This window comes from Notothenia rossii (assembly GCF_949606895.1).
Source record: "Notothenia rossii genome assembly, chromosome: 2".
Classification (NCBI taxonomy): Eukaryota; Metazoa; Chordata; class Actinopteri; order Perciformes; family Nototheniidae; genus Notothenia; species Notothenia rossii.
The window spans coordinates 92,646,845-92,667,250 of NC_136904.1; the positions used below are offsets into that span (position 1 = coordinate 92,646,845).

A 20,406-nucleotide genomic window follows, 5' to 3' on the forward strand; every position below is an offset into this window, starting at 1 on the left:
TCACCGACGGAGACGAGACGGCGTACAGAGAGGAGGTCGGAAACCTGACATCTTGGTGCCAGGATAACAACCTCCATCTCAACGTCAGCAAAACAAAGCAGCTGATTGTGGATTACAGGGAGCAGCAGGGAGAGGGACACGCCCCCATCGCCATCAATGAGACTACGGTGGAGAGAGTCAGCAGCTTCAGGTTCCTCGGGGTCCACATCACTGAGGACCTGACATGGACTCTTCACTGAGGACCTGCCATGGACTCTTCACACCACCACCATCACCAAGAAAGCTCGACAGCAGCTCTTCTTCCTCCGCAGGCTGAGGAGGTTCAACATGGACTCCAGGATACTCTGCAGCTTCTACAGGTGCTCCATAGAGAGGGTCCTGACCTTCTACAGGTGCTCCATAGAGAGGACCCTGACCTTCTACAGGTGCTCCATAGAGAGGGTCCTGACCTTCTACAGGTGCTCCATAGAGAGGACCCTGACCTTCTACAGGTGCTCCATAGAGAGGGTCCTGACCTTCTACAGGTGCTCCATAGAGAGGACCCTGACCTTCTACAGGTGCTCCATAGAGAGGGTCCTGACCTTCTACAGGTGCTCCATAGAGAGCATCCTGACCTTCAGGTGCTCCATAGAGAGCATCCTGACCTTCTACAGGTGCTCCATAGAGAGCATCCTGACCTTCTACAGGTGCTCCATAGAGAGCATCCTGACCTTCAGGTGCTCCATAGAGAGGGTCCTGACCTTCTACAGGTGCTCCATAGAGAGGACCCTGACCTACAGGTGCTCCATAGAGAGGACCCTGACCTTCAGGTGCTCCATAGAGAGCATCCTGACCTTCAGGTGCTCCATAGAGAGCATCCTGACCTACAGGTGCTCCATAGAGAGCATCCTGACCTTCAGGTGCTCCATAGAGAGCATCCTGACCTACAGGTGCTCCATAGAGAGCATCCTGACCTACAGGTGCTCCATAGAGAGCATCCTGACCTTCAGGTGCTCCATAGAGAGCATCCTGACCTACAGGTGCTCCATAGAGAGCATCCTGACCTTCTACAGGTGCTCCATAGAGAGCATCCTGACCTACAGGTGCTCCATAGAGAGCATCCTGACCTACAGGTGCTCCATAGAGAGCATCCTGACCTTCAGGTGCTCCATAGAGAGCATCCTGACCTTCTACAGGTGCTCCATAGAGAGCATCCTGACCTACAGGTGCTCCATAGAGAGCATCCTGACCTTCTACAGGTGCTCCATAGAGAGCATCCTGACCTTCAGGTGCTCCATAGAGAGCATCCTGACCTTTAGGTGCTCCATAGAGAGCATCCTGACCTACAGGTGCACCATAGAGAGGACCCTGACGGCAGCTGCACCGCCCTCAATCGTAAGGCTTTACAGAGGGTGGTGAAAGCTGCACAGAACATCACCAGGACGGAGCTGCCATCATGGAGGACCTTTACTCCCAGCGGCTCAGGAAGAAAGCCCTCAGGATTACAAAAGACCCCCATCACCCCAGCCACAAACTGTTCAGTCTGCTGCCGTCTGGCAGGTGTTACCGCAGCATCCTGACTAAAACCACCAGATTCAGAGACAGCTTCATCCCACAGGCAATAAGACTGTTAAACACCTGAACTGATGAAACAACATCCATAACATTCATCTGCTACTTAGTCATTATATATCTATTGATCTAATATATCATTCCAATAGCTTGCATATAGACTCTTATTGCACTATTTCACTTTTTTTAGAACTATTTTTCTTTTTGTATTACTTTTAATATAGTATATTTTAATATTGTTTTAATATTGTCTGCTTATCTGTATCATTGTGTTGCACTGTTGGAGAAGCATGTGACCTAAGATTTTCAACGACATAATTACTCTGTAGCTAGTTTGACAATAAAGAACCTTGAACTTTGAACTCACACGCAGCTCTATACGCAGCTCTCCCCTAGGGACACTCTGTCCCCTCAGTCTGGTCCTTTAGGGCGATTATCTGATACAACGCATCGTGACCGTGCACAGGCGTGAGGAGGACATTAGTATCTGTCTCTATCTATCTGAGAGGAAGAGGAGACTCCATGTGAAGCCCCGAACAACCCCCCTTGTCAGAACGAAGTAACATCAAAACTATAAAGGGACACACTGGGCTCTCCCTCTCAGCGCTTTCTCCCTTTAGAACCACTGTCACTGAAACACAGCTGCTCTCAGACCTCGTTCACTCTGCCGGACACTCAATGTGTGTTTTGTTATCCTCCCACAGGGTGTTGGTAAGAATAAGATAGTGGACCGATTCCTGCACCTCCTGAACCGACCCAGAGAATACCTGCAGCTCCACAGGTGAGGAGAAAACGTGGTATTTTGAAATGTAAACAAGAGCTGGAAGAAGTACTCAGATCTTGTACTTCAGTAAAAGTAGAAGTACTCAGATTTTGTACTTGAGTAAAAGTAGAAGTACTCAGATCTTGTACTTAAGTAAAAGAAGAAGTACTCAGATCTTGTACTTCAGTAAAAGTATAAGTACTCAGATCTTGTACTTGAGTAAAAGTATAAGTACTCAGACCTTGTACTTAAGTAAAAGTAGAAGTACTCAGATCTTGTTCTTGAGTAAAAGTAGAAGTACTCAGATCTTGTACTTGAGTAAAAGTAGAAGTACACAGATCTTGTACTTGAGTAAAAGTAGAAGTACTCAGATCTTGTAGAAAAGGAGAAGTACTCAGATCTTGAACTTGAGTAAAAGTAGAAGCACTCAGATCTTGTTCTTGAGTAAAAGTAGAAGTACTCAGATCTTGTTCTTGAGTAAAAGTAGAAGTACTCAGATCTTGTAGTTGAGTAAAAGTAGAAGTACTCAGATCTTGTACTTGAGTAAAAGTAGAAGTACTCAGATCTTGTACTTGAGTAAAAGTAGAAGTACTCAGATCTTGTACTTGAGTAAAAGTAGAAGTACTCAGATCTTGTACTTGAGTAAAAGTAGAAGTACTCAGATCTTGTAGTTGAGTAAAAGTAGAAGTACTCAGATCTTGTACTTGAGTAAAAGTAGAAGTACTCAGATCTTGTAGTTGAGTAAAAGTAGAAGTACTCAGATCTTGTACTTGAGTAAAAGTAGAAGTACTCAGATCTTGTACTTGAGTAAAAGTAGAAGTACTCAGATCTTGTACTTGAGTAAAAGTAGAAGTACTCAGATCTTGTTCTTGAGTAAAAGTAGAAGTACTCAGATCTTGTACTTGAGTAAAAGTAGAAGTACACAGATCTTGTACTTGAGTAAAAGTAGAAGTACTCAGATCTTGTTCTTGAGTAAAAGTAGAAGTACTCAGATCTTGAACTTGAGTAAAAGTAGAAGCACTCAGATCTTGTTCTTGAGTAAAAGTAGAAGTACTCAGATCTTGTTCTTGAGAAAAAGTAGAAGTACTCAGATCTTGTTCTTGAGTAAAAGTAGAAGTACTCAGATCTTGTAGTTGAGTAAAAGTAGAAGTACTCAGATCTTGTGCTTGAGTAAAAGTAGAAGTACTCAGATCTTGTCCTTGAGTAAAAGTAGAAGTACCAGAGTGTAGGAATAATCTGTTACAGTAAAAGTCCAGCATTCAAAATGTTCCTCAAGTAAAAGTATAAAAGTATTCTCATCAAAATATAGTGAAAGACAGTAAAAGTAGTCGTTGTGCAGATTGGTCCATTTCAGAATAATAGATATGATATGTTTTATAATGATTGATCATGAAAGTGTTCTCAAAGCTGGTAAAGGAGCAGCTAGTCTGAATGACTTTGTATACTTCAGGGTAGCTGGTGGATTTACTCCAGGTGGAACTAAAGTCTGATTTAACACTTGATTAGATTTCACATCATTCATCCACATCTGAGAAGTAACTAAAGGTATTAAATACAGCTAGTGGAGGAGAAGTACACCATGTACATCTGAAGTGAGTAGAAGTATGAAATAGTAGCATAACATGGAAAGTACCTCAAACAAGATGACTGTATCTGCTGTTGCTTTTCAGGAATCATAATCACGTGTTTCTAAAGTACTTCTAGTTCTTGGATAGCAGGAACAAGGCATCCCTATGTATGGAGATGTGAGTTTTCTCCTACTTTCCTGCCAGCGTTGGCCTTCCCATCCAAAGAGTGACAAAGACTATTTTGGTCCTCAGTGAAGTGGGCCATCCTTCACCAGAAACAGGGCTTCACATAGCTCACATATTAAAGAAGTATCTCCAGATCACTGCTTCCACAAATATACTCCCACGATCACAACTCGGGAAAATGAGGCCAACGTTCCTCGTGCAAAGATCACTGCATCGAGTGCTCTGAGATCAGGCTGGCTTTTGAATTAGCTGAAGATCAATGTGAGGTAGAGAGGGGCTTGTATTGATTGTTGCCCTAATAATCAGAGATGGCAAAAGTACACACATCCTTTCCTGAAGTAGAAGTACAGATACTCGTGTTTAAAAATACTCTGGTGAAAGTAGAAGTACTGACTAAACTTCTTTACTCAAGTCAAAGTAAAGAGGGCTTTGAAATGTACTTCAGTAAAAAGTACCCATAACTAGCAGCTGTTTTAAAGAGTACCTGACCTCCCTTTATATTAATAGAACAATAATGTCATTGTTAGCTAATGCATGTTTCCATGGTGACCAACGGCAACATGACAACGTTTCCATTGGTCCCTCTTCTTTAGAGAAGACCAGGAAATGATGGATACACGGATCGTGTTCAAATCAATAGGCACGCAATGACTCTAAATAATAATGATCACGCCACCAAACACACATTCAGACTAAAGGAACCAGCCTGTTTGGAAAATGAGAGAAGTAGAAAGTACAGGTATTTGAGTTCAACATGTAAGAAGTAGAAAGTACAGGTATTTGAGTTCAACATGTAAGAAGTAGAAAGTACAGGTATTTGTGTTCAACATGTGAGAAGTAGAAAGTAGAGGTATTTGAGTTCAACATGTAAGAAGTAGAAAGTACAGGTATTTGTGTTCAACATGTAAGAAGTAGAAAGTACAGGTATTTGTGTTCAACATGTAAGAAGTAGAAAGTACAGGTATTTGTGTTCAACATGTAAGAAGTAGAAAGTACAGGTATTTGAGTTCAAAATGTAAGAAGTAGAAAGTACAGGTATTTGAGTTCAACATGTAAGAAGTAGAAAGTACAGGTATTTGTGTTCAACATGTAAGAAGTAGAAAGTACAGGTATTTGAGTTCAACATGTAAGAAGTAGAAAGTACAGGTATTTGTGTTCAACATGTAAGAAGTAGAAAGTACAGGTATTTGAGTTCAAAATGTAAGAAGTAGAAAGTACAGGTATTTGTGTTCAACATGTAAGAAGTAGAAAGTACAGGTATTTGTGTTCAACATGTAAGAAGTAGAAAGTACAGGTATTTGAGTTCAAAATGTAAGAAGTAGAAAGTACAGGTATTTGTGTTCAACATGTAAGAAGTAGAAAGTACAGGTATTTGAGTTCAAAATGTAAGAAGTAGAAAGTACAGGTATTTGAGTTCAACATGTAAGAAGTAGAAAGTACAGGTATTTGTGTTCAACAAGTAAGAAGTAGAAAGTACAGGTATTTGAGTTCAACATGTAAGAAGTAGAAAGTACAGGTATTTGAGTTCAAAATGTAAGAAGTAGAAAGTACAGGTATTTGTGTTCAACATGTAAGAAGTAGAAAGTACAGGTATTTGAGTTCAAAATGTAAGAAGTAGAAAGTACAGGTATTTGAGTTCAACATGTAAGAAGTAGAAAGTACAGGTATTTGTGTTCAACATGTAAGAAGTAGAAAGTACAGGTATTTGAGTTCAACATGTAAGAAGTAGAAAGTACAGGTATTTGAGTTCAACATGTAAGAAGTAGAAAGTACAGGTATTTGTGTTCAACATGTAAGGAGTAGAAAGTACAGGTATTTGAGTTCAAAATGTAAGAAGTAGAAAGTACAGGTATTTGAGTTCAACATGTAAGAAGTAGAAAGTACAGGTATTTGTGTTCAACATGTGAGAAGTAGAAAGTACAGGTATTTGTGTTCAACATGTAAGAAGTAGAAAGTACAGGTATTTGTGTTCAACATGTAAGAAGTAGAAAGTACAGGTATTTGAGTTCAACATGTAAGAAGTAGAAAGTACAGGTATTTGTGTTCAACATGTAAGAAGTAGAAAGTACAGGTATTTGAGTTCAAAATGTAAGAAGTAGAAAGTACAGGTATTTGAGTTCAAAATGTAAGAAGTAGAAAGTACAGGTATTTGAGTTCAAAATGTAAGAAGTAGAAAGTACAGGTATTTGAGTTCAACATGTGAGAAGTAGAAAGTACAGGTATTTGTGTTCAACATGTAAGAAGTAGAAAGTACAGGTATTTGAGTTCAAAATGTAAGAAGTAGAAAGTACAGGTATTTGAGTTCAACATGTGAGAAGTAGAAAGTACAGGTATTTGTGTTCAACATGTGAGAAGTAGAAAGTACAGGTATTTGTGTTCAACATGTAAGAAGTAGAAAGTACAGGTATTTGAGTTCAACATGTAAGAAGTAGAAAGTACAGGTATTTGTGTTCAACATGTAAGAAGTAGAAAGTACAGGTATTTGAGTTCAAAATGTAAGAAGTAGAAAGTACAGGTATTTGAGTTCAACATGTAAGAAGTAGAAAGTACAGGTATTTGTGTTCAACATGTGAGAAGTAGAAAGTACAGGTATTTGAGTTCAAAATGTAAGAAGTAGAAAGTACAGGTATTTGAGTTCAACATGTAAGAAGTAGAAAGTACAGGTATTTGAGTTCAACATGTAAGAAGTAGAAAGTACAAGTATTTGTGTTCAACATGTAAGAAGTAGAAAGTACAAGTATCTGTGTTCAACATGTGAGAAGTAGAAAGTACAGGTATTTGTGTTCAACATGTAGGAAGTAGAAAGTACAGGTATTTGTGTTCAACATGTAAGAAGTAGAAAGTACAGGTATTTGTGTTCAACATGTAGGAAGTAGAAAGTACAAGTATTTGTGTTCAACATGTAAGAAGTAGAAAGTACAGGTATTTGTGTTAGAAATGTAAGAAGTCAAAGTAAAAAGTCGTCAGAAAAATAAGTAGTAGAGTAAAGTACTGATACCAGAAAAATGTACTTGAACGAAGTATTTGTACTCCACTACTTCTTCCCACGTCTGCTAATAAGAAGGCAGTGTTTTGCATGTCAATGATGGGAGAAAAGCCCCAAACAGGGCCAATGAAAGTCGTCCCTTCAAAACACCTGGAGGAAGTATTAGTTTATTCTCATCGTGCATTTTTACTTTCTTAATCTGGATGTTTAGTTTGTCAAAGTCTTGTGAAAGTCAAAGTGGAGCAGAGCATGCATGTGGCCTAGCTTCTGCAGCAGCAGCTAATATTAGACGGTGTGTGTGTGTGTGTGTGTGTGTGTGTGTGTGTGTGTGTGTGTGTGTGTGTGTGTGTGTGTGTGTGTGTGTGTGTGTGTGTGTGTGTGTGTGTGTGTGTGTGTGTGTGTGTGTGTGTGTGTGTGTGTGTGTGTGTGTGTGTGTGTGTGTGTGTGTGTGTGTGTGTGTGTGTGTGTGTGTGTGTGTGTGTGTGTGTGTGTGTGTGTGTGTGTGTGTGTGTGTGTGTGTGTGTGTGTGTGTGTGTGTGTAGCGCTGCAAAGAATGAAAGTAGGACAGATCCTGGGTCACACTGAGACGTATCGAGGAGGACGGGTTAAAGATAGAGACTTTAGATAAAGAGGGAGCGGGAGCCACGAGGGAATGAAAGTTATTGGAGAAGCTTTTATGTTGTGTTTGTGTCGGTGGAACCAAAGCACAGTGACCTGGCCTGCATCAGATGGTCCTCAGGTGAAGAAACAGTTGTACAAATGCCTGATAGAAGAGTAATCTCTGTCACCTCTGGAGGTCAATAGAGACCCAAACAGCCTCTGTAACAGCACAGTATAAATAGGGCTAACATTCAAGTGTCATATTCGACCTAATCTGTTTTTAACGAGGCATTTAAACGCTTTATTTTGTAACGTTATCACGCAACATTCAGGGTTTTTTTGCATCTCTTTTCATTGTGTTTAAACCTGGTGCACAGATAAAGACACGGCTACACTAATATTGGAAGTATTATACTGTTTGTAGAATATGATCTCAGTGCGGACTGTGTTTTTTTTCCCGATTGCTATGATCCGAACTCTTTCACTAACTCCAGCGTCCACAGGTCAACATTTATTAAAACAGATGATTTCCAAAACTCTCAACCATTCAGTTTGCTCACAGAGAGGCAATCTGATCAATCACATGACTCTCAGACGGACAGTTTGATTCCAAAACACTTTCTAATAGATTTGACGGTTAAAGAGAACGACAACATTCTGTACGGTCTCCATTGTTGACACATGAGAGCAAAATACATCATTATAATGAATGAATGTTGACACCCTGTGTTTCTGCTCCTCCAGAGACACCACGGTCCAGAGTCTGACCCTGCAGCCCTCAGTCAGAGACGGCATCATCATGTACGAGGACTCACCTCTGGTCAGTGACACACACACACAAACGCACACACACACACACACACACACACACACACACACACACACACACACACACACACACACACACTCACTCACTCACTCACTCACTCACTCACTCACTCACTCACTCACTCACTCACACACAAAAACACATACACACACACACTCACTCACACACACTCACACACTCTCTCTCTCTCTCTCTCTCTCTCTCTCTCTCTATATTTATTTAATAAAATAAAAAGCAATGTTAATTTTATTCAGTTAATTTAATAATATATGTATTTTTGAATCAAGTATTCATCTTTATTGTCTTCATTGTTAGTTTCCACATGCCTAATAAAAACCTCAAGCTAAATCTAAAAGTTGATGGCTAAATCAGAGCGTTAGAGAAATTGTGCAAGGCGTACAGAAATACTCAGAATAGTCGATTAATCGTTTCATTCATCGATAGATTAATCGATTATCAAATGAGCCCTGAGACACTTGTGTTGTAATTAGACTCAGAGTAGCATATTAACAACAGCAAGACATCAGGTCACCTCTGTTCTCCTTTACTTTCTCATCATCCATTCGTTCCTTTCTGACATGTTGACAAGCAGAAAAGTGTAACTGCTAACATTAATATTGGCTCCATGTCATTAAATGTCCCAGTTAGCCATGCCAACGATGCTTAACGGCAAAAACTGGAACACCTACATGAAATGAGGCCACTATGAAAGCTGCTATGAACAGACGTACACCTCTCTGTGTGATCAGGCCGTTCAAATAAAGCTCAGAGGAACAAAAAGACTGAAACTTTAGCAGAGAACGGGAACTCCTTCAAGAACTGGTGAGATCCAGGGAGTGTGACCTCACGTCTGTCCCAGGAAATGTAATTCACTTTGACATCGAGTTGGACTCAAAGAAGAGCTGATAAGAATTTGGTACTTAAGCTCGAAGTCACTGTGACCCCAGAACAAAGAGGTCACGAGCTAATTAGGACAACTCGACTCTATTTTGGAGAAGTATGGATGTAAACTGCAGATTACCTAGTTTGCATTTAACCGTGAAACTCTAATTCTAGTTTACTAATCATTCACACACTACATTTTACATTTATATTTAATATCCCATTCCCATTGTCTAAAGCCTTTCACAGTCTACTTTATATTTTCATCTTTTGACTGCTGTGTGTGTGTGTGTGTGTGTGTGTGTGTGTGTGTGTGTGTGTGTGTGTGTGTGTGTGTGTGTGTGTGTGTGTGTGTGTGTGTGTGTGTGTGTGTGTGTGTGTGTGTGTGTGTGTGTGTGTGTGTGTGTGTGTGTGTGCGTGTGTGCGTGCAGGTGAAGGCGGTGAAACAGGGGAACATATTAGTGATCGACGAGGCCGACAAAGCTCCCACTAACGTCACCTGCATTCTCAAAACTCTGGTGGAGAGCGGAGAGATGATCCTGGCCGACGGACGCAGAATCATCTCAGGTACACACACACACACACACACACACACACACACACACACACACACACACACACACACACACACACACACACACACACACACACACACACACACACACACAGTAGACACGTCCCAGATACAGAGTGCAGACAGGAGCTGGAGCATTAACTGGAGGAGCTGAGGATGGGATGACCCAGAACACAAACAAGTCAAACATCAGATGCAGGCCACTGAAGGAGGCTTAGGATAAAAGCCTTTGTGGACAGGTACCAGTGGATTTCACCATAAACGTGTATATATTTCCAAAGTAGTCCCACGTAATCACAGGGGTTGCTGACAGCTGCTTCATTCCTGCGAAGCTCTTCCTCTCGGAGGAATGTAAACGCCACACTGACACTTCATAAACACAAACTTGAGACTTCTCCAGATGCTATGAGAAGTTTAGTAGTGTGTACGGGACTCAGAGGCAGAGTATACGTTCTTGTTTTGGTGTTTGTTTGCTTGTTCTGTCGTGCTAACTATGATTTCTTCTCCACCACAGATGCGCGTGAAGCTGAAGGGAGGCCGAACACCATCGTCATGCACCCAGACTTCAGGATGCTCGTCCTGGCTAACCGGCCTGGCTTTCCCTTCCTGGGAAATGACTTCTTTGGATCTCTAGGTACACACACGCACACACACACGCACACGCACACACACACACACACACACACACACACACACACACACACACACACACACACACACACACACACACACACACACACACACACACACACACACACACACACACACACACAACTGAGGAATAGTTACCTCCCAATTTTACATATATGTATATTTAAAGACTAAGCAGCTTAGATACATAGAGTTGGGCAGAAATGAGTCCTAAAGCCTGCAAATGAATTAGCGTTTAACCACTTCCCCTCATCTAGAAATTAATTAAAGGATGTTTGGTTGTTATCCTGAAATAAGCTCTGTGGTTAACACAACTCAACTCAACTTTATTTATTAAGCCCTTTTCAAAACAGCCGGAGCTGAAACAAAGTGCTGTACACGCCATAAAAAACAAAAACAAAACAACAATAAATAACAATATAAAAACAACAAAACCAATGAAGCATATAAAAACAAACAGAAACAGAGTCTCATGCTGGGTTAAAAGCCAAGGAATAAAAATGGGTTTTTAGGCGAGTTTTAAAAATGGACAGTGAAGGGGCTTGTCTAATGTTCAATGGGAGGCCATTCCACAGTTTGGGACCGGCAGCGGAAAAGGCTCTATCCCCTCTGAGCTTCCGTTTAGACCTCGGTACCTCCAGGAGCAGCTGATCAGCTGACCTGAGGCACCGGGCAGGAGAGTAAGGATGGAGCAGCTCTGAGAGGTACGGCGGGGCGAGACCGTTAAAAGATTTAAAAACAAATAAAAGAATCTTAAAATGGACTCTAAAATGCACAGGCAGCCAGTGGAGGGAGGCTAAAATGGGAGTAATGTGCTCCCTCTTACGTGTTCCAGTTAGAAGGCGTGCGGCAGCATTTTGGACTAACTGGAGACGTGCGAGGGAGGACTGGCTGACTCCAAAATACAGTGCATTACAGTAATCCAGCCGAGATGTAATAAAGGCATGGATTACTATTTCAAAGTGCTTGTGTCCAAGGAAGGGCTTCACCTTTGCCAGCTGCCTAAGATAAAAAAAGCTGGACTTCACTACTGCCCCAATTTGCCGGTCAAGTTTAAAATCACTGTCCATCTTAAAACCCAAGTTTGTCACTGTTGGCTTCCTGTAATGCATCAAGGGGCCCAAGTCAACAGGAGGGGGTTTACATGAGCCACTGGGACCGAACACCATCACTTCTGTCTTATTTTCATTGAATTTTAAAAAGTTTAAAGACATCCAGGCTTTAATGTCTTCAAGACATAACAGAAGCGGTTGCAGAGAGAAAGCATCCTTCTTTTTTAGTGGCACATAGATCTGGCTGTCATCAGCATAACAATGGAAGGAGATACCATGCTTCCTCAAGATGGAACCCAGGGGCAGCAGGTACAATGAGAAAAGCAGGGGCCCTAAAATTGAACCCTGTGGAACCCCATATGACAGTGGAGCAGGGTGGGACTCAGAACCACCAAGGCTTACGCACATGGTTCTGTCTGCCAGATAGGACTTGAACCAGTCCAAGGCAGTACCAGAAATACCCACTAGGTGCTGTAACCGAGGCACTAAAATGTTGTAGTCCACAGTATCAAAAGCCGCAGTTAAATCCAGGAGGACAAGAATCACATAGTCCCCAGAGTCATTTGCCAGGAGGATGTCATTAAAAACTCTTAGTAAGGCTGACTCTGTGCTATGCAGTGTTTTAAAACCAGACTGGAAAACCTCCAGGACATCATGCTCATCCAGAAAAGATTTTAATTGTGTATAAACAACTTTTTCTAGGATCTTTGAAATAAAAGGCAGTTTTGAGATGGGTCTAAAATTGGCTAGCACACCAGGATCAAGACCAGGTTTCTTAAGCAGGGGTTGCACCACAGCATGTTTAAAACTTTGGGGGACAATACCAGAAGACAGACTGCTGTTAATAACGGCCAGAACCGACTGCCCTATACTAGGGAAAACCTCTTTAAAAAAGTGAGGCGGGACAGAGTCACAAGGAGAACCTGATGGCTTAATCTGGCCAACCACATCTTCTAAGGCCTTCAGAGACACAGGTTCAAACACATCAAACACAGCTGAGGAAGGAACAGGGTCAGAGGGGTCCGATGCAGGAGTAGAGATGAGGGCCCTTACAGTAGTAACCTTATCAATGAAAAAGTGCAAGAAGCTATTACACATTTCGGGGGAAGCCTCTGTGTACCCAGGCTGGGGGGGGTTAAGAACAGTTACAATGGTTTTAAATAACACACGCGGGTTGTGACGATTAGAGTCGATAATGTTAGACAGGTATTGTCTTCTGGCCTCTTTAACAGTGCTCTGGTAGCAGCGCCAACAGTCCATTAGGATTTGATAGAAAACCTGCAGCTTGTCCTTCTTCCATCTGCGTTCAGCTTTGCGGCACTCCTGTCTAGCTGCGCGAGTGTTCGCATCAAGCCAGGGCTCAGGTTTAGCTTTGGGCTGCACAGTTTTTAATGGAGCCACAGAGTCCAGTATGGTTCGGCAGGAGGAGTGAAACCAAGAACTGAGCTCCTCCGTGTTTGCAGATGTTAAGCCAGAGGGGACACACAGCTGGTTAAAAGCAGACGAGAACTGACCAGCAGTGACAGGGTTAAAAATCCGACGGCTCCGAGCAGGAGCGCAAGATTGAACTGCAGCGCGGGAGAAAGCAGCTTCGAACATCACAGGCAGATGATCAGACAGCACATTACTACAGATTTCCAGGTTGGATACAGACAAACCATGACAGAGGACAAGGTCTAATGTGTGTCCACGTTCGTGTGTAGGACCGGACACACACTGCACCAAGTTAAAAGAGTCAATAAGGCTTAAGAAGTCCTTCACCAACGGCTTGTCCGGACAGCACACATGAATGTTAAAATCCCCGACAAGGAGGACACGATCATACTGAGGCATAATTTCAGCCAGCAGATCAGAGAAGTCATTTAAGAAGTCCTTATTGTATTTGGGGGGTCGGTAGATGACGGCGCACAGCACCGGATCGGAGCGATCCACCTCAAATAAATGTGCCTCGAAACTGGAAAAGGAGGACAAGACGGCGCGCTGCTTACATTTAAAGTCATTTTTATAGACAGTCGCCGTTCCTCCTCCACGGCCCGACGTCCGCGGGGAGTTAAAAAAAGAACAGCCGGCCGGTAAAAGTTCGACCAGCGGGCTGCACTCACCGGCACCGATCCAGGTCTCTGTCACGCAGAGAAAATTCAAGCCGCGAGAGTTGAAGAAATCCTTCAGGATAAACGTCTTGTTCGCCAGTGATCTGGCGTTTACCAGGCCGACCCTGGCGGGCGCCGGGGGCTGCGGTTCAGCGGATCCGCGAGACCGTGGCAGCGTCTTCAGAAGATCGTGGTTTACCCCGCGCTGGAAAAGCCGAGGAGGGCCGGGGCGGCGGGGCTGGAATCCCACAAACGATCCGATGACAGGTACAAGGCAGGCATCGATGGGGTCCAGGAAACACTGGGTCACAACGAAAGGATGGATTAATCCAAGTCCTGTCCGGGAAATGGACGAAGATCCTGCCAGCCAGGTTTTAAGCTTCACCAGCCGACCTCCGCGTTTGCCGCGACGACGGAGACGCTTCCGCCGAGGAGGCAGGGCCAAGGCCCGGCACAGGTGAGTCGGGATCCCCGCCAGTAGCGGGGGCACAGTTTTCTGCCCACCATGCTCAAACGCATCCAAAAACCTGACATTATGTCGAAGATCTAAAAGATATTGACGATCATACACCAGCAGAGACTCGATCTGTGTAGCGACAAGGGTTAAGAACATCGAAAACACAAACAACTGTAGGAGTAGCAGGCGGCCAGGTACACACACCGGCGCCATCTTGTCTTAGATGAAGCTGAAGAGATGTTCACGTTTTGTTCTACGACATAAAACACCTCAGTAAATACCCCACTGGTGAGTTTAAAAACGGCGGTAGCTAACACGTGTCTAAATGAGACGACCAAATGTCATCACGCCCAACATTAGCCGCCTTTAGCTTAGCGGCGGTGACGTGAAGTCATGTGACCGTGCTGTAGTTCCTTTATAGCCCAACATTAGCCTCCTTTAGCTTAGCGGTGGTATCGTGAAGTCATGTGACCGTGCTGTAGTTCCTTTATAGCCCAACATTAGCCTCCTTTAGCTTAGCGGCGGTGACGTGAAGTCATGTGACCGTGCTGTAGTTCCTTTATAGCCCAACATTAGCCTCCTTTAGCTTAGCGTTGGTATCGTGAAGTCATGTGACCGTGCTGTAGTTCCTTTATAGCCCAACATTAGCCTCCTTTAGCTTAGCGGCGGTGACGTGAAGTCATGTGACCGTGCTGTAGTTCCTTTATAGCCCAACATTAGCCACCTTTAGCTTAGCGGTGGTGACGTGAAGTCATGTGACCGTGCTGTAGTTCCTTTATAGCCCAACATTAGCCACCTTTAGCTTAGCGGTGGTGATGTGAAGTCATGTGACCGTGCTGTAGTTCCTTTATAGCCCAACATTAGCCTCCTTTAGCTTAGCGGTGGTGATGTGAAGTCATGTGACCGTGCTGTAGTTCCTTTATAGCCCAACATTAGCCTCCTTTAGCTTAGCGGTGACGACGTGAAGTCATGTGACCGTGCTGTAGTTCCTTTATAGCCCAACATTACGTTTTTTTATTCAAAAATCATAAAGTGGTGTTAATATGTGGAGATTTTTCTGCTGAACAAAATGTGTAAGTTTGCTTTTAGTCGAGGGAGCCATTGCATCTATTCTCATCTCCTGAGTCGAGTGTAGGTAAGGAAGTCTGGGATGTTACAGTGTAAGTCAAGGGTTGACTCAGGAGAGAGTAGCGTTGGCAGTAAATGAGGAAGAGATGAGAAATTACATTTAATAAAGATCCCTGCAGAGACTGAAGCTGTGGTTTAGTGAGCACCTTGAACCTCAGGGCAACAGAGAGCCCTCAGCATTATTTCCTTTGAAGTGAAGTGTACTCACTCAAACCTGGTGTTTAAGGGTCTTAGGGTTTTACTCAAAGCTGTCAAAGATACATTATCCTTTAGAATAATATAGTCAGCTTGATTACCATGCAAAAAGCTAAGCAGACATTTCTTCAGTAAATAGAGGAGCCTGGGACCTAAGTTTTTCATTTCATTTTTATATGTTCCGTTCATGGTGTGCACAACTTAATGCATAACAATTATTTACAAAACATGTCTCTTCTGGTATCAGTACTTTACTCATCTACTCACTTTTCTGATTACTTTTTACTTTGACTTCTTACATGTTGAACACAAATACCTGTACTTTCTACTTCTTACATGTTGAACACAAATACCTGGACTTTCTACTTCTTACATGTTGAACTCAAATACCTGTACTTTCTACTTCTTACATTTTGAACTCAAATACCTGTACTTTCTACTTCTCACATGTTGAACTCAAATACCTGTACTTTCTACTTCTTACATGTTGAACTCAAATACCTGTACTTTCTACTTCTTACATGTTGAACACAAATACCTGTACTTTCTACTTCTTACATGTTGAACACTAATACCTGTACTTTCTACTTCTCACATGTTGAACACTAATACCTGTACTTTCTACTTCTTACATGTTGAACTCAAATACCTGTACTTTCTACTTCTTACATGTTGAACACTAATACCTGTACTTTCTACTTCTTACATGTTGAACTCAAATACCTGTACTTTCTACTTCTTACATGTTGAACACTAATACCTGTACTTTCTACTTCTCACATGTTGAACACAAATACCTGTACTTTCTACTTCTTACATGTTGAACACTAATACCTGTACTTTCTACTTCTTACATGTTGAACTCAAATACCTGTACTTTCTACTTCTTACATGTTGAACTCAAATACCTGTACTTTCTACTTCTTACATGTTGAACTCAAATACCTGTACTTTCTACTTCTTACATGTTGAACACAAATACCTGTACTTTCTACTTCTTACATTTTGAACTCAAATACCTGTACTTTCTACTTCTTACATGTTGAACTCAAATACCTGTACTTTCTACTTCTTACATGTTGAACTCAAATACCTGTACTTTCTACTTCTTACATGTTGAACTCAAATACCTGTACTTTCTACTTCTTACATGTTGAACTCAAATACCTGTACTTTCTACTTCTTACATGTTGAACACAAATACCTGTACTTTCTACTTCTCACATTTTCCAAACAGGCTGGTTCCTTTAGTCTGAATGTGTGTTTGGTGGCGTGATCATTATTATTTAGAGTCATTGCGTGCCTATTGATTTGAACACGATCCATGTATCCATCATTTCCTGGTCTTCTCTAAAGAAGAGGGACCAATGGAAACGTTGTAATACTCGAAATACTCTTTAAAACAGCTGCTAGTTATGGTTACTTTTTACTGAAGTACATTTCAAAGCCTCTTTACTTTGACTTGAGTAAAGAAGTTTAGTCAGTACTTCTACTTTTACCAGAGTATTTTTTAACACGAGTATCTGTACTTCTACTTGAGTAAAAGATGTGTGTACTTTCAGGTGATATTTTCAGCTGCCATGCTGTGGATAATCCTAAACCTCAGGCTGAGTTGGCGATGTTGAAGCAGTACGGTCCGGATGTTCCTGAAGCCACGCTGCAGAAACTGGTGTCTGCTTTTGGAGATCTGAGGTCGATGGCCGACCAGGGAACCATCACCTACCCCTATTCCACTAGAGAGGTGGTCAACATCGTGAAGCACCTCCAGGTGAGAAGACTCAAACCACGCTTCAACACTGAATTTCCCTTATTCCAGTTTTTGTTGCCAGACTATATTAAACATGAATAATTCATAACAGTAACGGGACTTGAATCCTGCGATGCTTTAATAATGCTAGACAGTGTCCTCACATCACCGCTGTGACAGAGAGGAGACCCTGTTTCTGCCTCAGCGCAGACTACAAGGAATCAATATCACGTTTTACTTATGGGCTAATAACACAGTTTACACATTTGTCTCGGAGGGCTTTACACTGTGACTGCAACAACCCTCTGTCCGTAGACCCTCGCAGCAGAGGAATAAAAACTCCCTTAAAAACCAGGGAAAGAACTTTATACCCCTAAAAACACACAAAAATGTTAAGAGGGAGTTTTGAATGTTGCTCTGGGTTGCACACACAAAAAGTGTCAGATAAAAAAGGCGTAGCAATCCAATGAAAAGGCTGGGGGATGCATGATGGAAAAATAATACATCTGTGGTATGATATAAATACAATTACAACATATATGATGTTATAAATAACAATATCTGGTTTCTTAAAGACTGGCTGTTCTCACTTTTAGATCAAATGACATTCAACTTGATTGTCATTAAAGTAGTCAAGTGCAAGAAAAGCAGTACGGTGCAGAGTAATGTATCTAAAAGTAAATATGACTAGCTAAATTATATAGAGTAGGAATAGTATTTATAGATTTGAACAGTAGCATACATGTTGAACACACTATAGAGGTAGCATAAATGTAGATGGTATAATATAGACACTTTAGCCAGTGGTATAAATATGAATACACTTTAAACCAGTCTGGACAATTGCAGTGCCTTCACTTGGGAAAAGAGAAACCAGGATGTATTTCAGCGTGTTAGTGAGAAGGGCACACATGTTTGTTTTGTTTACGTTTAATATTCAGTGTTGCCACGTCTCATTGTGGACATGTGTCTTTAGAAATGTGCACAGTGTTTAGCCCGGAGAGAAGGACAATTAAGATTTGAGCTCCATCGCTGCAGATCAATAATTCAAATGTTTGGATGATTCCCCCGCTGACCTCCTTCTGTCATCCATCCCCTCCAATATCGACCTCTGGAGAAACAGGACACACACGAGGTCATTTAGTGGAGAGTCTGAATCGCCTCTTTCGTCCAAAATTAGCACCACACACTGGTCATCATGTAATAAGAATAATACTAATACTAATAAAGCTTTATTTATATAGCACTTTTCATACAACACATGCAGCTCAAAGTGCTTTACAACATGACACATCACAAGTTAAAAATACACAACAAGAGATTCCCAAAATATAATAATATAACATAATATATATATATAACATAATAATAACATATAATATAACAAAATATAACATTTGATCAGGTTAAGAGACACAAGGAGACACAATGTATGATAATACAAATAAAAAAGAAAAAATGGTTTCTCTCTGAAAGTTAAGACACAAGACAACTGAGTCGATGCAAGAATATAAAATATAAAACCCCATAAAACAAAGTGAACATATCGGGACAACAGAAATACAAATAGAAAATAAAAAGGGGACCTATCAAAAATGCACTTTTTTATATGTATATGTCCCCGGTGTGTCGGGGAACTCACGCAGCGTCAGCAAATAAAACCCTCTCTCTTTTCCCCCGTACCCAAATCTCTAAAAACGGGGGAACAACGGAGCTGATCCAGATTTGCGTCCGATATGACGTCATATCTGAAATGTGGACCCACGGCCCTATCAGAAACGTTGCTATCAGAAACAATGCCCGACTGTTTTGGACGTAATATGGTCGGTGTTTACATTAGCATGGCTAACACTCAGAGCTAACCTGTACTGGAGAGCATGTGTGTGAAGAAGCAGGAAGTAAAAAGGAACTCACCTTGTGGTATAACCGGCAAGAGAGAAAGCCTTTGAGCTCCATACTGTTTCAGAGATAATCCTTGATAATCCATGATATGGCGTTTCATCACGGCAGCATTTAGTTTAGACAGTAGCTGCCGGGTCCCGCATGAGCTCAGCCCCCTTTTTTAAGCTTTATACCCCAAATCAGCACTTTGGAAACAGGAAGTGAAATAGAGGGATATGAGGCGTGGCTAGAATGAGTGATCTGTTTGGTATTTTGAGCAAAACACTTCATAGAGATGTTTTTTATATATTCTTATGTATCTGAGACCTATGCTATTGCCTAGAAATAGCATGAAAGGTGACGTTTAACCGTTAAATAGCAAATCAATATAAAGCTCCAACATGCACTTTTAGGAGTACCTCATGTGTATAGAGTCCTACAGAAATAAATCCTCTCTATTATAACGTATTGTGATCAACTAAAAGTGTTGACAGTGACAGAGAGACTTCTTCTTGGGTTGTTTTTGTATGTATTTGTGGATGTTTGGATGTTTTTAGATCCACCAGGAGCCATATTTGACTGTTTTGTTTACAGCATCTCTCTCGTTTTCTCTGCCTTCCTTCTGTGTTTGTTTACCTCATCGCCATAGAAACTGTGCAAGACAGAAACACGTATAGAGGCAAAAATAACCCGTCAACATCTATTTATATCACAAGCACATAAACTAGAGATGAGTTACCTTCCAGATAGCAGCAGGTTTTATTCCACACTCTGCCCTGCATGGACCCCCTGGTGAAGACCCTTCATTAACACTGACAGGAAGTAGTTGATGCTCTGTGTGTGATGACTACTCCCATTCTGGAGAGGATCACAGATACATGGATCCTGAGATTGAAGATCAAGACGGGGACCGGTGAGATTTTTCTAACACCTCCTTTTCTTCTTCTCCGCAGAGATTTCCCGGCGAGGGTTTGGCGAACGTTGTGCGAAACGTCTTCGACTTTGACTCGTACAACAAAGACACGCGGGACGTTCTGATCGAGGCGCTGCACAAACACGGGATTCCCATCGGAGCCAATCCCAGCTCCGTCAAACTGGCCAAGGAGTAAGGCAGCAAGACTTTAGGCTCACACACACACACACACACACACACACACACACACACACACCCACACACACACACACACACACACACACACACACACACACACACACACACACACACACACACACACACACACACACACACACACACACACACACTCT

The 20,406-nt window shown here is 42.0% G+C and overlaps 1 protein-coding gene across 1 annotated transcript in view; it reads left to right on the forward strand.

The window, feature by feature from the left end:
* The window catches only part of vwa8 (von Willebrand factor A domain containing 8), a 72,794-nt gene that overhangs the window by 50,794 nt on the left and 1,594 nt on the right, over window positions 1-20,406 (forward strand). Inside the window, exons 21-26 of the mRNA XM_079665370.1 lie at window positions 2,256-2,332; window positions 8,399-8,474; window positions 9,797-9,932; window positions 10,454-10,573; window positions 17,075-17,280; window positions 20,094-20,406. The exon at window positions 20,094-20,406 is cut by the window's right edge and continues 1,594 nt beyond it. Coding sequence (XP_079521496.1) covers window positions 2,256-2,332; window positions 8,399-8,474; window positions 9,797-9,932; window positions 10,454-10,573; window positions 17,075-17,280; window positions 20,094-20,249 — 771 coding nt within the window. The 3' untranslated portion in view covers window positions 20,250-20,406. The remainder of the gene's footprint in view (window positions 1-2,255; window positions 2,333-8,398; window positions 8,475-9,796; window positions 9,933-10,453; window positions 10,574-17,074; window positions 17,281-20,093) is intronic.